A 19,240-nucleotide genomic window follows, 5' to 3' on the forward strand; every position below is an offset into this window, starting at 1 on the left:
ATATAAACTCCCAATAACAAGGTTTAGTTGATTTTAACCATTCTGTTTTGATATGAGAGAATTACTCTATAGTTAATTTTGCTAATATGAAGATAGAAGATGTAATGAATAAGAGACTGAAGATCAACTGCATTTAATGGTAGAAAACTGAAATAAATATGCAGAAATGCAAGAAAACTATTAGGCTTTCAGATTTAATGACATGTCAAAAACAAACATAATTGTTGACCATCTGTTGCAGGTTTTAGCCTTGCACAGATGCTTTAGCACAAACTCAAGCAATTTACTTCAATGCTGGTGAACAAAAGTTTATCAAATCAAATCAAGTTATAAGAAAAATAGCATTTAACTGTTGTTTAAAATCTCAGTCTAATTTATAGTCCAATATTGACATGTTCTTTCAGCAGCTCCACCACCAGAAAAATTCCATTCCAGCTATTCTATAGTATTTCCTACATTTTAACAACAACAGCTCACCTGATTATTCCTATGGATATTTAACAGGTGGCCTGTTTCCCTCTTCTCAAATTGCCACTGGTTCAATACTTGTAAAATGTTTTATAACAGGGATAGCTCATGGAAAGTGCACAGTGTCTTCATCAAACACTGAAGCACTTATCTTTCCTACTACTTGATCCATTATTGCCATCCCATGATAGGAAAGAGAAAAAAGACCAGTGACAGACTTTGAACAGACAACACAAAATCAGTCCCATCCTCAAATTTGAATCTTTTATTAAATGTCTGCATATCTGGTGATGTGCTGTTTTGATTTGTCTTCTGAATCATTGGGCTTCTTAACAAAGAAACATTGCATCCTCTGAACTTGCACAACTGGGATTGATTATGGGATAATGTTTTTAATCAGTTTATGCACATAATATCAAGGTTCAAAGAAAATTTTATTATCAAAGTACACACAGTTGCAAGAAAAATTTGTGAAACCTTTGCAATTATCTGGCTTCTGCATTAATTACTCATAAAATGTGGTCTGATCTTCATCTAAGTCACAATAATAGCCAACTGCAATCAGCCTAAGCTAAGAATGTGAACCCCTGTATTTAATAATGGGTAGAATCTCCTTTAGTGTCAATAACTTACATCAAACATTTTCTGTAACTGCTGACGAGACTTGTTCAATGGTGAGGAGGAATTTTAGACCTTTCTTCCATACAAAATTGTTTCAGTTCATCAATATTTCAGTGATACTTTGCATGAACAGCCTTCTTCAGGTCATGCCACAGCATTTGAATTGGGTTAAGGTCTGAACTCTGACTTGGCCATTCCAAAACATGAATTTTCTTCTTTTCAAACCATTTTGATGTTGATTTACTCTTGCATTTGGATCACTGTCTTGTTGAATCATCTAACTTCTATTAAATGTCGTGACGGACTGCTACGCTGACATTCTCCTGTAAAATGTCTTGATACAATTTTGTTCCCTCAACGATTGCAAGCTGCCCAGGCCCTGAGGTAGCAAAGCAGCCCCAAACCATGATGCTCCTTCCACCATGAATCACAGTTAGGATGAGGTTTTGGTGTTGGTGTGCAGTGTCCCTTTTCCTCCAAACATAGTGGTGTGCATTTCTGCCAAAAAGTTAAACTTTTGTCTCATCTGTCCACAAAACATTGTCCCAGAAGTGGGGAACATCCAGGTGGTCTCACAAACTTGGGGCATGCAGCAATTTTTTTAGGAGAGCAGTGGTTTACTCCGTGGTGTCCTTCCATGAATACCATTCTTGTTCAGTGGTTTTCTTATACTGGACAAATGAACAGAGACTTAACAATATTCCGGTACAATAGTTAATATTAATATACTGTAGATTTTATCCTTATTTTCATAAGTTATCATGTGTGTACTACTGTGCTTTACAGCCAGGTTTGGAGAAACAGTGTCTCATTTCTACATATGTTATATGGTTTTATATATGTTAAATACATGTATATAGTCAAATGACAATAAACTTGACTTCTAGGGATTTCTGCAGGTCTTTATCTTTGCGTTCTTTCTCACCTCATTCAGCATTGCATGTTCTGCTCTTGGTGTAATCTTTATAGGACGCCTACTCCTAGAGAGAGTAGCAACAATACTGAATTTCCTCTATTTGCAGACAATTTCTCGTACTGTGGACTCAGGTCTTTAGAAATGCTTTTGTAGCCTTTTCTAGCTTCATGCATCACTATAATTTGGCTTCTAAGGTCCTCTGAAGGTTGCTTTGATCAAGGCATGGTGTATACAAACAGATCTTTCTTGAGAAAAGCGGGCTCTGTCAGTAACATGACTTTGTGTGTCTTTTTGATAGGGCAGGGCACCTTGACAACCTACACCTCCAATCTCACCTCCAAATAACTTTTGTAGAATGCATTACACCAGTGGTGCACCTACTTTTTTGAATGTAAACTGTGATTGTGTAAATGGCGTACTCAGCATTGGCGAGAAGTAGTACAATTGTTTGTGGGTTATTAGTCTAGGCAGATTGTGTTTGTTGCTTTAGTGACTTTGATGAAGATCAGACCATATTTTATGAGTAATTAATGCAGAAAACCAGGTAACTGCTAAGACCATAAGATTTATGAGCAGAATTAGGCCATTTGGCCCATCAAGTCACTCCATCATGTGTGATCCAATTTTCCACTCAGCCCCAATCTTCTGCCTTGAGAACATGACATGAAGAGTCCTTGTAAGTGAGTCTGTTGTTTGTGGAAACATTTCAACGATGGGACAAGTGACGTTATCCCCTTTGGTTTAAGAGCCTGATGGCTGAGGGGTAATAACTGTTCCTGAACCTCGTGGTGTGAGTCCTGAGTTTTTTGTACCTACTTCCTGATGGCAGCAGAGAGAGGAGAACATGACCTGGATGGTGGGGGTCCCTAATGATGGATGCTGCTTTCCTGCGACAGTTTTTCTGTGTAGATGTGCTCAATGGTTAGGAGGGCTTTACCCTTGATGGACTGGGCAATATGCACTACTTTTTGTAGGATTTTCCATTTAAGGGCATTGGTGTTTCCATACCACAATACATCTATAGAAGTTTGTCAAGGTTTTCGATGTCATGCCAAATCTCTGCAAACTCCAAAGGAAAGTCAATGCACTACTGTGCTTTCTTCACAATTGCACTTACGTGCTGAGTCCAGGACAGGTTTTCTGAAATAATAACATCTAGTAATTTAAAGTTGCTAATCTTCTCCACATTTGATCCTCCGATGACGATCGGCCAATGGGCCTCTGGTTTTCTTCTACTGAAGACTATTATCAGTATTTTGGTCTTGCAGACATTGAGTAAGAGGTTGTTGTGGCACCACTCAGCCAGATTTTCAGTCTCCCTCCAATATGCTGATTCACCATCACCTTTGATTCAGCCTACAACAGTGGTGTCATCAGCAAACTTGAATATGGCATTGGAGCTGTGCTTAGCCACACAGTTATAAGTGTAAAGTGAGTAGAGCATGGTATTAAACACACAGCCTTGTGGTGCACCAGTGCTGATGGAGATCATGGAGCACAATCCAGTAAAAATCAACAAAATCAGTAAAAAATAATTGGGGAACATTTAACTTGAGAATTTGCCCCAAAGCTGTTACATTTATATTTTTTTCAACTTTTATGTTGGCTTAAGATTCAGCTTCTTTTATCAGACTCTGCCCATGTTCACATCCCAAAATGCCTTGGATCAGGGCCACTCAAAATGTGACCAGTTTCTTTTCAAGGAAAGAATCAAAGTTCAAGATTCAAAGTACATTTATATTCAAGTATGCATTAATTATAAACTTTGACAGAGCAGTGCTGGTTACAGCCAGCCACAAAACAAGAGACCTGAAAGAACCCAATTAAAAAAAAGAAAGAGCAACAGCAAACGTGCAGCCAGTGAGAAAAAAAACACAACTCATGCAAAAATTACAAGCAAGCAACAGCATTCCGAACCAAATTGACTCCATAGACCTGAACCCCCGGAGCAACCAGAGTGGGCCCAAAACCTAGGTCTCAAGTTCATCATATACTGGGGCAAAGTGCCACCAAGCTCACAGATATGAAGTGCTTAGCAGCTGGAGCAGAGTCACAGCCTCATCACTGCAGAGAGAGGAATATATATTGCAAGAGAGTGAGCAAAATCGGCCCGACCCTCACCTCCGGTTCCAGCACCTTTCCCTTCCAATCTGTCTGGGCCAGTGTTTAAATCATCCAGACACCAGGTTGTGCTCCTACAGGCCCCAGTGCAGGGCCTAGACTTCACTGCCACCCTGAAGACCTCTCTAAATCGGCTCGGCACCTCGAGCGATCCAATCTCGCACCTGGTTTAGGATGATGGGCCCAAAAACCTCTCCACCTCTACTCCTCTTCATATCGCTCACTCCAACTCCATCTTCATCTCAGAAACTGCCTCAAAAACGTTCCATCATTATTTTGCAATACATCAGCACTGCTCTCACATTCATTGTCTGTGGTGATAGTATACAGCAATTTACCTCATGAAATGGGTTATTAATCATGTTTTACTCATACGTCTTGCTTTCTGAATTACCAGTAAGCTGTTGCACAACTTTAGCAGTGCCATCTTAAACTGGAATAAGCAGGCAGAAACAGAAACAAGAGAAAATCTGCAGATGCTGGAAATCCAAGCAACACACACAAAATGCTGGAGGATCTCAGCAGACCAAGCAGCATCTATGGAAGAAAGTATAGTTGACGTTTCAGGAGGAGATTCTTCAGCAGAAGCAGTAATTTTCTTGGTGCCCAATTGTACACCAATGAACTAAAAACATTGAAAATTATTTTAGTCAGTTCAAGTTACACACAGCTAGAGAACAGGAATATCCTTAATAAAATGTTAAGTTTTGGTGACAAACTCTTTTGCTGCTGCATTAATAATGTTGTACGTTACCACATTGAAAGATATTGGGGATCTCTTTTTAATAGAACGAAAATATATGATTGTGACCTATTACCCTGCCTTTGTGTTGGTTAATTGAAGATCTGATGATACTGATTATGCAAATTAATTTTAGTGGAAATTAAAACAGTAGCCCAACTGAGTGCAATTTTGAAAATATTATAGTTAAGGTTTACGGAAAGTACCCAAGTTCTACTTTATTTTTAACTGCCCTAGATCAAAACGGTTGGTAGCTCTGTATTAATAATTAACAACAGTGAAGTAATTTTTATTTACAGAATATTGGAACTTGATTTCATTTAACTTCAATTGTTCTTGAATTTAAACACTCTTCTGGTTCCTTTTCTATTTTTTCAGACCGTATCTCCTCTCCAAATCTTGCCCTCTGGCATGCTTTCACTCCCTCTTCTGATCTTCCTTTTTCAGATCCTGAATGAGCAATCCTTACTGGATACCTCATCTTTATCCCCTTTTGCTGCCATCTCAATACATATCAAGCTCAACAACATTGCCATCTTCATGCCTTCGAGCCAACTCCTTTGGCCAGGATTCTTAACTGAGTAAAATGAACTTCTTATTTTTCTGTCTTTGAAATTTGGACTCCTCCCTCTGCTGTATTTTTTTTAGTTCTTTTCACTTAAGAGAAATTTGGATAGGTACATGGATGGGCTATGGTTTGAGTGCAGGTTGATGGGACTAAGCAGATTAACAGTTCGGCATGGACTAGGTGGGCCAAGGGCCAGTTTCTATGCTGTTGTTTTCTATGATTCTATTACCACTATAACACTGACTATCTTAATTTTTCTATTTCGTTCTCACCCTCTAAATTACTCTTGTTTACAAAGGACCAACTTCAACACTGTCGTTAAAACTTACTGCCGAAGGCAGTGTTAATACTGTTTGGGACACTGGTGTACCACTTCACTGATAACTCACTACATCTCTTGCCGGATCACAACTACCTTTCAGAACTTCAGACCATTGTCCACTGACCTTTGACACTCCTGAAATCCAAAACATCCAGCTTTCTGGTCCCCAACCACACAAAATGTTTTCTCTCTCCTCCCTCAGATCCACAAGGAGAATTGTTCCAGAATACCCATCATTTCAGTCTGTTAATGACCTTTAGAACTCATTACTTTCCATTTTCTCACATCCATTCTCATCCACTTACATTGGTCACATTTCCAACACCCTTCATTTCTTTAATATTTCTTAGCCCTAATTAGGCTGGGCGCAGAAATAACACAATTTGTTCAATCTAGATTTCTGATGATATGCCAAATACAGAACGGTCACATTGCTCTTCAACACTTATAACACACTTTGAGCAAAGTCCAAGAGAACAGTGGGTTAGCAAGAGATGAGGTGATCATGTAAACACTGTAATCAATTTTGAGACACTGAGGATCAAATGCTTATAATAAGTAATTCATTCTTTATTAAGCCTATAATCCCATAGCTGCCCCCTTTCTACCAAATTCGTCCCCCATGCCCCCTTTATCTTTATCACCTCTTTAGAAACTCCCTCAATGGTTACGGAATGTTATGTCATGCTTAAATTTAGAAAAGATCTGATGTTCAGTTTTTGAATCTAGCCAAGATTGTGTGGACCATTTCTGAGTTACTTTCAAAACCTTTGATTTGTTGTAAAAGTACAGATGGTGACTAATAATATACTTTATTATATGATAAGGGTTTTCTTCCCTTTTTCTTGCTTTTCCAAACAGCTCTGACTTTGGTAGTGGGTTTAGATTTTTTTTCTGTATAATAAAATTATTATATTTCAATATTACAGTTTAATTTTTTATGAATACAGGGTTTTGTGATTGTAACTGTATTTTTAATATGATGTATTTGGTACTATTTTTTTTTCTTTTGACTTATATATATCTTCTTGTACTCTGTATTCCTTTATGCAGAAACTAATAAAAATATTGAAAGAGAAACTCCCACACTTTGGAAACTTCTGCCTCAAATTCGTCATCAACTTCTTCAAAGTTTTGCTTATCATGAAGAGTTTGGATCACGTTTTTTGGGCGCAACCATGTTCTTTTTGAGGCTGCTTGAGTTAGCATCTCCTTTCAAATATTTTTCTCACTGATCACAATCTGTTATGGTAATGTCAATTATGATTAAAAAGGAGCCTCTTTGTGTTTGAATTTTTCCACATGATTCTGACTAAATGAATTGACCTTCAATGGCAGCTTTCCTGCAGGAAAGTCTGAGTGCACAGAACAGTTAAGGCGAATATTGAGTCCAATAATTTTGTGAATTTGAGTTATCTTAATGCAGATTACAGAAGTGAACCCAAAGGATCCACTTTCAAAAGCAAAGGGCAAAATTTTAATTAAAATGATGTGAAAAGAAAATGATGGATTTTGTAGGGAAAATGTGAAAGAGCTATCTCTGGCATCTCTCAAGTGACTCCTTACATTCCAAAGGGGAATCAATAAGCCTTAAAGAGGAGGATAAAACCACCTTGTGTTTGACTAGACTTTGCTAATGGCTGATTGAGGTAAACTCATGTGGAATTCTGAACAATTAGAAGCTCTCTAAAAAGTGATGTTATTATTAGCAGCTTAATAAATGGAAACAAAGTGAACTATTAGCATAGCCGTCATTCAATATATAATATTATGGAACAATGTACCTTACATTTAGTTTCTCTCTGAAGAAGAGGACGTGGCAGAGCCTTGCAGTTCTTTGAAAAGGTGATAATGTTAAAAGTATTGACTTCTCTCTCAAACCTCCTGAAGGGAAAGCTGACAATTTTGCTACCAGAAAAGCTAATAAGTTAGCCTGATGTCAATTCCAGGCAATAAAGAGGATGCACCACAGCTGTAACAGTTCATTTATTGTCCATGAATAATGCTGATGTCAGTGAACGAGAATTCAACTGAGTCTTCTTTTCTCAGCTGTGTTTGTAATGGGAAAAATATGGAAATTTAGAGGTGTGGACTCATCATTGCTGAGTAATTCCAGACCCACGAGAAACATTTTTTTCCCAGGTATATCAATGCCCGACAGAAATAGGTAAAGTAATTGAGTATTAGAATGAACAATGTCACAATTGATTTTGCCTCAGATTTGATATAAAATAAACCAAATACCATGCTTTATAGCATCTAATCAAAGAACAAGATCATTTATTCCAACAGAATAATGCTAATTCTTTAAAAGTTCATATGGATGCCCTTATCAAAACCCTGAATCCTTCAAATCACTTATCCTTAAGATATGTTTTAATTTTCCTTCTCAAAGGCATAGTTCTATTCTCTTCAAACATTCCTTTTGATAGTAGATTTGACATCTGTACCATCCTATGTGTTAACAAGTTCCTCCTAAATAATTTCTACTTCTCAGATTGCCCCTCGGGATTGAGGAAGAATTGCTTCCACTCTGATTTTGTGGGTTGTAAGGTGAATGAAGAGGAAAATGTGGCAATGAAAAAGTCTCACATTGGTGCTTGGCTGTGGAGGTGTGTAGATAGATAGATAGATAGATAGATAGATAGATAGATACTTTATTCATCCCCATGGGGAAATTCAACTTTTTTCCAATGTCCCATACACTTGTTGTAGCAAAACTAATTACATACAATACTTAACTCAGTAAAAAAAATATGATATGCATCTAAATCACTATCTCAAAAAGCATTAATAATAGCTTTTAAAAAGTTCTTAAGTCCTGGCGGTAGAATTGTAAAGCCTAATGGCATTGGAGAGTATTGACCTCTTCATCCTGTCTGAGGAGCATTGCATCGATAGTAACCTGTCGCTGAAACTGCTTCTCTGTCTCTGGATGGTGCTATGTAGAGGATGTTCAGAGTTATCCATAATTGACCGTAGCCTACTCAGCGCCCTTCGCTCAGCTACCGATGTTAAACTCTCCAGTACTTTGCCCACGACAGAGCCCGCCTTCCTTACCAGCTTATTAAGACGTGAGGCGTCCCTCTTCTTAATGCTTCCTCCCCAACACGCCACCACAAAGAAGAGGGCGCTCTCCACAACTGACCTATAGAACATCTTCAGCATCTCACTGATAGCCTGAGATATCATCCATCTCTTCTGCTACTATTTCAGCATTTCTGAGTGCTTCTAATGCATCCGTTCAATGTCTTCAATGCCATCTGGAATGCTACTTCTCTGCTTTGAGTTTTAAATTCCTGGGCATCAACATTTGAGCATCTATCCTGAACTTAACACATTGACACAATCATGAAGAAGGCATGAAAGCAGCTGTATTTTATTAGGAACTTGAGAAGATTTGGTATGTCACCAAAGACTTGCAGATCTCTATAGATGTACAGTGGAGAGCATCCTGAATGCTTGCATCACTACCTAGTATGAAGGCGCCAATGTGCGGGATCGAAAGAGGCTGCAGAGGGTTGTAGATTCAACTAGCTCCAAATGAACACAACCCTCCTCATCATTGAGAACACCTTCAAAAGGTGGGACCACAAGAAGGATGCTCACCATCCCGACATGCCCTGTTCTCATTACTATTATTGGGGAAGAGGTACAGGAGTCTGAAGACTTCTGGAAGAAAATGGCACCAGCTAACAACGTGACTAAGGGTGACATTCTCCAGATGTTCACGAAACTACTTCTTTCACATCGTCTTTTTCTGTCAAATGTGGTTCTACTACAGTTGGAGCCTATGGTCTACATTTTGGTGGTGTGTTTTCAAGCTGATTGAGAGATCTGGCACTTTGCTGTCTCCAAGTGTGTTCTGTGAGGCATTTGGCCTCGAGGCCAAGAAGTCTGGAGGTGGGGTGTGAGCCCATGATCAGTAACATTTCTTAGCGATCTCGCTGATTAGTGCATCGAGGAAGGTTGAAATCATCATGGCTAACAGGTGTGCGGCGCCATCTACAATCTTCTCCCTTGCAGCGAGAGGCTGGTAGATGGAGGAAGGTGTCTATGTGACTGTCTCGCTCTCTCCCTCTAGCTCACTGCTCCCAGGGGAAGGTCCCTGCATCTGAATGGTCTCTCTCTCTCCCTCGATGCTGTCAGAGGATGGTGCTGGAGCCCTGGGTCTGCAGATATTGAATGACACAGCACTACATGGAACAAGAACTAAGGTGAACGGAGTATGCAAGGACTCTTTCAATTTTTTTTTATAACCTGTGTTTCTCACTCTTTTTTCCATTTGCATGGTGGGGGGCGGGGTTGGGGATTGATTTTTTTCTTTCAATGGGTTCCATGGTTTTCTTTGTTTTGTGACTATTATTGGGAAGTCAAATCTCAGGGTTGTATACTGCGCACATACTTTGATAATGAATGCACTATGATTCTTTGAAGACCGAAATTCAACATTTTAGGAACAGCTTCTTTCCATCTACCATCAGATTTCTGAAAGGTCTAGGAACTCATGAAATCTACCTTGCTATTTTTTCTTGCATTATTTATTTATTGATAGTAACATATAATAATTTTATGTATTTGTACTGCTGCCACAAAACAGAGAAATTTCACAACTTATATCAATGATAGTAAACTAGATTGATAGGCCAAAGATCCCAATGAGCCAATTGGGCACATGCATCAAAGACAATTTTTGTCATCTTGCACTTTGGTTTCTACATTATTAACCATGTCCCTAGATTAGTATCATTGGCAATTTATGACTCTATACTTCCAACTATATCTAGGATGTGACAATAACCAAATAGATAGGGAGAATAGATAAGTCTACCTAGCAGTTTTATCTGTACAGAATTATGCTGGAAGCAAAAATATTAAAGCAATTGGCTTGGAATAGTCTTATATATTTAAAAAAACACAAGAAGGTTCATAGAAAGCAAGGAAACAAAAACACACTTGGAAAAAAAAGACAAAAGTGATGGTTCCTTTTAGAAAGTCTTTAAAATCAACCACAATCAATTTTAAGGTGTATTTTGTTTCCTCTTGTGTTTTTTTCATTGTATCTTTGTAGGGTTCAAATGAAAGTCCCATTGCTTAGATCTGAATCAGTGAGCCAGGCCTAGAGAATTATACATTGAGTATAAAATTAATAATTATTTATAATTTTAATTTTAACACAATTTCTCATTAAACTGAACATCAAATCTGATGTTATGAAGTTTATTGTTGTTTCTGGTGTTCAGTCACTGAAAACGACATATTTTCTCACATGTTTTTGACAATTATCTTTTTTAATAAACAGTGGGAAGTCTTCCACTATTTTCCAGATTACGTACTTCTACCTCTTTAAAATTCTTTCTTGGTCGTTAAATCACCTTTACATTTAGGAAACCTTAAAAACACTGTTTCAGAATGTACAGCTGACAGTTTTTGAAAGAACATCTAAAGATGCTGTAACACGAGGAAATAGTGCTAATTACTTTCTCTGTTGAATACTTTAAAAAGGGCCAAATTAATGACAAAAAGACCTTTGATACTTCAGACCATTTTCCTTTAATCTTCTTGGCAGCTTGCTTGACTGGGAAATGACACACATAGCATACTTACCTTTGAATTAAATGACAGCTTTATTCTGAAAGGTGAATAGAATTGCACTCTGTGCAATTTTAGTACTGAACTAAAAAGCATTCATATTAATCACCGTTAAAATATTGGAAAAAAATTATGCAGGGGAGAAAGTGAATATAAAGTTGTAATATTGTCCATATTCAAAAAATATTCATAACTATTCAAGCCTCTTTCATAACTTAAAATATCATCAAAAATTGTTGGCTTAATTTAATCTAACATAATATTATAACTTATGTGTACAAAATTATAAAAGAAGCATTACTATAGGTTCCTGTGAATCACATGACAACATTATTTGAAAGTAATGTCAAAACTGCCCCACATTCTCTTCAATCATTGGCATTTCTGCATTACTTCTAATCCTCATTAATACCATTTCCACTCCATTGAGAGCTCTGGACACATTACAAAAATAGTAGATGATAAATTCTGAATAAAATGCTGCAATTTAATTTCAAGACTCAGTCGACATTCATAAAATATGAGAAGGAATATGAACTCAAGATTAAATCACAGCCTCATTAATTGGACAACCACCCATAAATTCACTGGCTTCTTATTTGCACTGTTCTTTATGTTGCTATTTTGTTTTGGTCTCTCATTAATTTACTGTATTTTTTATCTTTTCACTTTTCATTACTAGTTTTATTTATGTCTAACTTGAGCTTAATTTTCTTGTCTTTGGGTAATTCATCTCTGTATTTTCTATCTGTTGCACTGTTATATTGGGTATTTTCTTTCTGTGTATGATTATCTTCATTATCTTCTGATATATGTTATTTGTTTTCATACATGCTTCACGCTTTCCAATACATCCTAATGCTATTGCACCAAACCAGAATGCTGAAAGCAAGGAGTGAATCAAGGGATATGTTGCCCAAGAGCCAAAATGTTTTAATGGTATCTGAATTAAGGAGAATGGCAGCACATTCAGTTGAGTTTTTTTTTTACAAGCTTACAAAAACCAAATACACTAAAAAAACTGTAACTTCTTGAAGAAGTTACTGTTTGCTTGAGAACTGAAATTATCCTCACAATCAGACCTTCTTTGAAACTATGGCATTAGATGTTCACTGTTTCCCACTGAATGCTACTAATCTTTGGAAGTAAAAATAATTCTTGAGTTAAATGCATGCCTGTAATAATACTAGTTTTTTCCACACAACTGAGAGTAATTTGGTCCACAATTATCATTATAGCATGCTACAGCCTTATTAAACATTACCTAGGAAGCTATTCACCAATGTAATTCTTTTCAAAATTTAAGGATTAAGTAGATTCTTTCAATCTAGGCTCAATGGCTCTTGGTGTATATAAATTATAATATACAGATGAACTCAGCTGGTTTGAACTGCCTTTCCTCTTTACAATCATTATTATCGCTAAGAAACTAAGAATATCTTCAGGATCACATTTGAAGATTCCATATTGTTCAGATGACATAGAAATGACATTTGAGATTTGCCAACATAATTCACTGCACATTTTGATATCTATCAGAAATCCTTTAGCTAGGGCTTACTAGTTCAAATAGAGCTTACCTCCTCACTGCTACAATTTCTATGGAAATCATACTCCAGTTCAGCTTCGCTCTCATCTGCAATTTCCTGTTCTCCATCACCCTTCATATTCACTGTCCACATAATGCCTTGTGATGAGATATTCTGTAACTTTCCACGAGGAGCTGACCTTGGCTGTGATGAATATGTAAATATGTCCTTCAATTTCAATTCATCCTCTTTTTCATCATCTTCACTTAAAGATGCCAAATTATCTTCATTTCTCGTCTCGCTGAATTTTGGCTCTGAATGTGAATTGTCTCTGGAATGGTCTGGTTTGGGTGTGGAATGATGAGAGAAATTGAAATGGAAACTGTCTTCTGAATGGTCAGTAAAATGCCATTTGTCTGAAAAATTTAAGCAAGCTGTTTTAGAACTTCTACTATGATATCTACTGTAGCAATGTTCTAAACTACTGATGAAAACTACATAAATTGTTAGTAATATTTCATATTTTACAATATTACAATAAATGCACTAAATTCAGACCAATGTTAGACTGGAGATGCTCTTTAAAGTCTAATCCCATCATTCATAATGATTTACTTCACAGATGTCAAAATTACATAATTAGCATTAATGCAGCTGATGGATTTCAATCAATGAAAGCCAACCACAGAGACAAAGCTATGTACTTCATGTAAAAGAGTACACCGGACGTCTAATGCTGCACTGCAGGAAAAAAATATATTGATTAGTAATGGGAAAAATGTTATTCTAAGTAATGGACAAGATAAAATTAAAAGCAATTTTAGTTATTAATTGAACATAAAACATCTCTCAAGATTAAAATTTAAGACAGGCTTAAAATTTAATGCATATCAAGAGTATTATCATGGCCTTCTTTGCTTAAGTTAAACCTTATACTATTTAGTAAAAATGAGCAATGGTCTAAAAATCACAATGAATAATCCATTGTCCTATCCAAACGGACTGTGTAACTGTTGCCACTTTGTCTGGATCTTATTCACAAACAATTGATTATGAATGCCAAATCTGCTAGTTACTTGAAAATGGCTCATTTGGCATTAAAGGAATGAATACTGATTCAGGAAAGTAAAGGACTACCGTAGATTCCGGACTACAGAGCGCACCTGATTTTTAGCCGCTGGCACTAATTTTAGAAATAAAATCATTTTTTTAAATGTAAAGGCCGCACCGGATTTTAGGCCGCACCGGATTTTCGGCCGCAGGTGTCCCACGTTGTAATATGAGATATTTACACAGAAAGATATTACACGTGAGGATTTTTTTAACTTTTAATTAAATCCATATGGTAACAAAAACAAATACATATTGCAAATGCTTTTTTTCGAACCGTGCCCGTACGCGGCTACTTTTAAATATACGTTGCGTATACTTCTTTACTGAACAACATTCCAATATCTCCTAACGACTGGTAAAAAATATATATACTGCAGCCTACCAGGAAAAGTTATTGATACCTTTAACTTAAAAGCAGAGTTCGCTCGGATCCAAAGCCGCTCGCGGAATCCGCTCCCCCCTCCGTCCCGTTTCATCGCAAACGGCATTTAAAAGCAGATTTCGCTCGGATCCAAAGCCGCTCCGCCGCTCGACCCCCTCCTTTCCGTTTCATCGCAAACGGCATTTTCCCACAAGACGCCGCGAAACCGGGTGTGTCGTCATAGCATCCCGCGATGTAGTACAGAAAACAAATATAGTTTAAACTAAGAGGGTAGGTAGCACAATGCTTCGAGTGTTTTCCATGTTGATGAGGGTGAGTACAAATGACTGATTTACAATAATTTAATTGTGAAAGTGCGCTTGATTTATCGTACAATTTCATTGGACCTCTGTGAACTACTCATCAATTTTATTGGTCTACTGTTACGAGGCAAAATGTTTACGAGGCGGCATGAAAAAAAAAATGCATTAGCCGCTCCGGATTATTGGCCGCAAAGTTCAAAGCTGTTCAAAATGTGGGAAAAAAGTAGCGGCTTAAAATCCGGAATCTACGGTAACTTTTTCAAAGGATAGTCTAAATTGGAATTGGCAGTTGAGGGGACCATTTAAATAGGTGGTCATCTGTCCAGATGCAAGTGTCTGGCTATAGATACCACTGTGAAAACATTAGTCTCATGTTACATTGATCGATGGAGATCTGGAAGTAAGATTATGGTTCCATAAACTTTCCTTGTGATGTTCAAGGAACATTTTCCTCTGTCCCCAGGATTCTCATGCATTTTTGACCTGCTTCTGATACCTATTCTACAGCTTTAGTACAACACAGGCAGAGCATCACAATAGACACATCCATTGCAAAGAGGTGATAAAGGAAAAATGGCAGTGTACCTCACCCAAAGGCACTGTGGTTAACAGCAACACATTTTTATGTTAGTAGGATCCTTGGGGTGCAGAAGTGAAGGTTAAGTATTACTTTGACCCTTAAAATTCACTGCTTTATTGAATAGACTGCCATAAAAATATGAAAAAAACTGACAAAAACTTCTTCTGAATAAAAAATACAAAGATAAATTTAAAGAATATTATATTGGCAATGTCACCATTTCATGTGAATTTTGTGCATCAAATACCTCACATATGCTCGAGCAGATTATATAAGAAAAATTTACAAATTGTGGAAATATAGTAATGCCAGAGCTTTTCTCTGAATTAGTCTCCAACAATATTGATTTCCAAGAAGGAGCATTGAAAAAAGTAGCACTATTCAATTCAACATATAGATATGTACCACTGGCTGGAGCTTTTTCAATCTAAATATCTTGAAGAGACGGATGCCTAAGAAATTTATTGCCAGTTGTTAGCATCAATGCAATATGGTGGTAGAACACTATTTACACTGCTGCCAAACTTTAAACTATGCAGCGTGTTCAGCTGCATATGACATTGTTTCTTTTACACTAGAGATCCCCTATAGAATGTGCTTCACTTAATCAGACAGTGAGTTGTACATGTCTACATTTAGAAGACTATGCTTGAGAGACTGCCTAATCACTGTCAGTAACTGCCAGCATAGCATTGCTTCACAGTTAACATCAAAGTCCAAGCCAACATTTTAATTCAAACTATTTTGAGAATTAATGCTAGCATAAGTGAGAAAACTGTGTTTAAACCTTTAACAATTCTATATTTCTTAACATTTTTTTATTTACAATGTTGAATGAGGCATTCAGCCCATTGATCCATGCTGGTTCATATTCCATTTTATTATTCATTCACTTACTTCTTGTAATCTATTGTTTGTCACTTGCTCATTGACTTCCTACCACCTATCTACACTGGGTATAATGGTGGGGAATTAATCTACAACCACCATTGTTTTGCTGTGTGGGAGGAAATCTGAGTATCAGTGAAAATCTGCAATATCTCAAGGAGAATGTGCAAACTTCAACCAGATCAAAGTCTGGTCACTGGATGTGTGAGGTAAAAGCATTAAGTGCTTCTGTGTCACCCACAGGATAATATTCTGGGGAAAAAATGGGATATAACACATATCACAAGATACTCAAAGACATCTGATGTAACTTTTTTTTTGTATATGAGTAAATTTGCATTAGGCCATGTGGATCAGGAAGGCTCAGGAACATTAAATTAACTCATTATAGCAGGAAGATTTCTGTAACAGGTTTTGAATCAGGTGTGGGCCAGAATCACACAGGTTGCTTAATCCTGGATGCACACCTTCATACTACTGTACATAGTATTGAATGTAAAGATGAGGTTTCAGGTGTTGCCTTCATACTGGAAAGGATGGTTAGTTAAGCAAAATACTAAACAGTTATGAAATATATGTAAATATGACAGAAAAGAATAGCAACAGATTTTTAAGTTGGATTCCACTTAAATTTAAATCTATGTAAGTTCACTGAAATATATTTTAATATCAGGAAAAAGAAGTCGCTTTTCAGTATTCTAATTTAAAATTACTTAAGTGTTGTGTAGGATAAATCTTAATCTAACCTGTAACCTCGTCCTCCGGTTTGCTCCTACTCTGATGAAATTTGGAACTGTTGTTTATTTCACATGTTGTCTTCATCTGATCAGATGAAATATCAAACATTTCACTGGCTTTTGTCTCACTGCCTACATGATGTGGTGAGAAGGTACCTGGATTCAAAGAGAAGATACAAACATCAACAGAAGAGTACTTTCATCAACAGGATTATTACCATTTAACTCAATGAATATATTACAAGAGAACACAAGAACAAAGTATATGAGACACTGGAATGGGTTGTCTAAGCAATGTCTTTGGGCATTAAAGCAAAATGTAATATAGATTCCATAATAATAACCTACAAATTTGGAAAAAAAATCTGCCTGAATTGATAACCTCTGATTCAAAGTTACTGAGAATTAGTAATGAAAGTTACCGAGAATTAGTTAGTAGTAATTAGTAATATGATGCTGCACCATAAAGTATGATTTCATGAATATACTGTCTACCAGTGTTTCCCAACCTTTTTTAGCCCATCGCTCCCCCAAAGCACCTTCATACTTGCCAACACCCCTCTTGGGAATAATATTCTTTCTGGTACCCCCATAGTGTAAAAATATGTCTACCATATGCTCACATGTGAAAAATTATTCTGTTTTAAATTTGTATTTGTCTTCAAACCTAGCCGTATCTGTGCACTGTACAGCAGCTTTGATATCAATGTGATCCTTGAGCTTGATGGGTTTTTAGCAAGAGTTGAAATATCTGGTTCAAGTTACAACAGCAAAAACCTTAAGACCCATGTGTAACAATGCCCAAGCAGTTTCTGTTTTTTGTGAGTATGTGGTTTACTGTACTGAAGCCCCTTTCAACAATGTAGGAGGATGGAAATACAAATAAGAGCAGCATGGCTCTTCTCTAAACACCAGGAAAACTTGTATAACAGTGTAGCTACATATTACAAAAGCTGACATTTCTGAAAAGCATTTTTGCATCTTCATCATTCTGAGTTTCAATTATTTCTTAGAAACATACAAAACCTACAGCACAATACAGGCCCTTCAGCCCACAAAGCTGTGCGGAACATGTCCTTACATTAGAAATTACCTAGGGTTACCCATAGCTTTCCATTTTTTTGAGCTCCATGTACCTGTCCAGGAGTCTCTAAAAAGACCCTATTGTATCTGCCTCCACCCACCGTTGCCGGCAGCCCATTCCACGCACTCACCACTCTCTGCGTAAAAAACTTACCCCTGACATCTCCTCTGTACCTACTTCTAAGCACCTTAAAATTGTCCCCTCTTGTGATAGCCATTTCAGCCCTGGAAAAAGCCTCTAACTATCCACACAATCAATGCCTCTCATCATCTTATACACTTCTATCAGGTCAACTCTCATCCTCCAAGATCCAAGGAAAAAAGGGTGAGTTCACTCAACCTATTCTCATAAGGCATGCTCTCCAATCCAGGCAACATCCTTGTAAATTTCCTCTACACCCTTTCTATGGTTTCTACATCCTTCCTATAGTGAGGCAACCAGAACTGAGCACAGTACACCAAGTGGGGTCAGACCAGGGTCCTATATAGCTGCAAAATTAAATCTTGGCTCCTAAATTTAATCTCACGATTAATGAAGGCCGATCTAACATTTGTTTTTTTAACCATAGAGTCAACCTGCGCAGCAGCTTTGAGTCTCATAGAAACACAGAAACATAGAAAACCTACAGCACAATACAGGCTCTTCAGCCCACAAAGTTGTGCTGAACATGTCCCTACCTTAGAAATTACTAGGCTTACCCATAGCCCTCTATCTTACTAAGCTCCATATACCTTTCTAAAAGCCTCTTAAAAGACCCTATCGTATCCACCTCCACCATCGTTGCTGGCAGCCCATTCCACACACTCACCACTCTCTGAGTAAAAAAACTTACCCCTGACATCTCCTCTGTACCTACTCCGCAGCACCTTAAACCTATGACCTCTTGTGGCAACTATTTCAGCCCTGGGAAAAAGCCTCTGACTATCCACACAATCAATGCTCTCATCATCCTAAACACCTCTATCAGGTTACCTCTCATCCTCCGTCACTCCAAGGAGAAAAGGCCGAGTTCACTCAACCTATTCTCATAAGACATGCTCCCCAATCCAGGCAACATCATTGTAAATCTCCTCTGCACCCTTTCTATGGCTTCCACATCCTTCCTGTAGTGAGGCAACCAGAACTGAGCATGGTACTCCGAGTGGGATCTGACCAGGGTCTTATATAGTTGCAACATTACCTCTCAGCTCCTAAATTCAATTCCACTGTTGATGAAGGTCAATACACAGCATGCGTTCTTAACCACAGAGTCAACCTGTGCAGCTGCTTTGAGTG

At 37.5% G+C, this 19,240-nt stretch overlaps 1 protein-coding gene across 1 annotated transcript in view; it reads right to left on the minus strand.

Moving 5' to 3' along the window:
- Positions 1-19,240, minus strand: part of cfap20dc (CFAP20 domain containing) — a 567,108-nt gene that overhangs the window by 257,403 nt on the left and 290,465 nt on the right. Inside the window, exons 10-11 of the mRNA XM_073072294.1 lie at positions 16,891-17,037; positions 12,931-13,295 (exon numbers count right to left, since the gene is read on the minus strand). Coding sequence (XP_072928395.1) covers positions 12,931-13,295; positions 16,891-17,037 — 512 coding nt within the window. The remainder of the gene's footprint in view (positions 1-12,930; positions 13,296-16,890; positions 17,038-19,240) is intronic.

This window comes from Hemitrygon akajei, chromosome 19 (assembly GCF_048418815.1).
Source record: "Hemitrygon akajei chromosome 19, sHemAka1.3, whole genome shotgun sequence".
Classification (NCBI taxonomy): Eukaryota; Metazoa; Chordata; class Chondrichthyes; order Myliobatiformes; family Dasyatidae; genus Hemitrygon; species Hemitrygon akajei.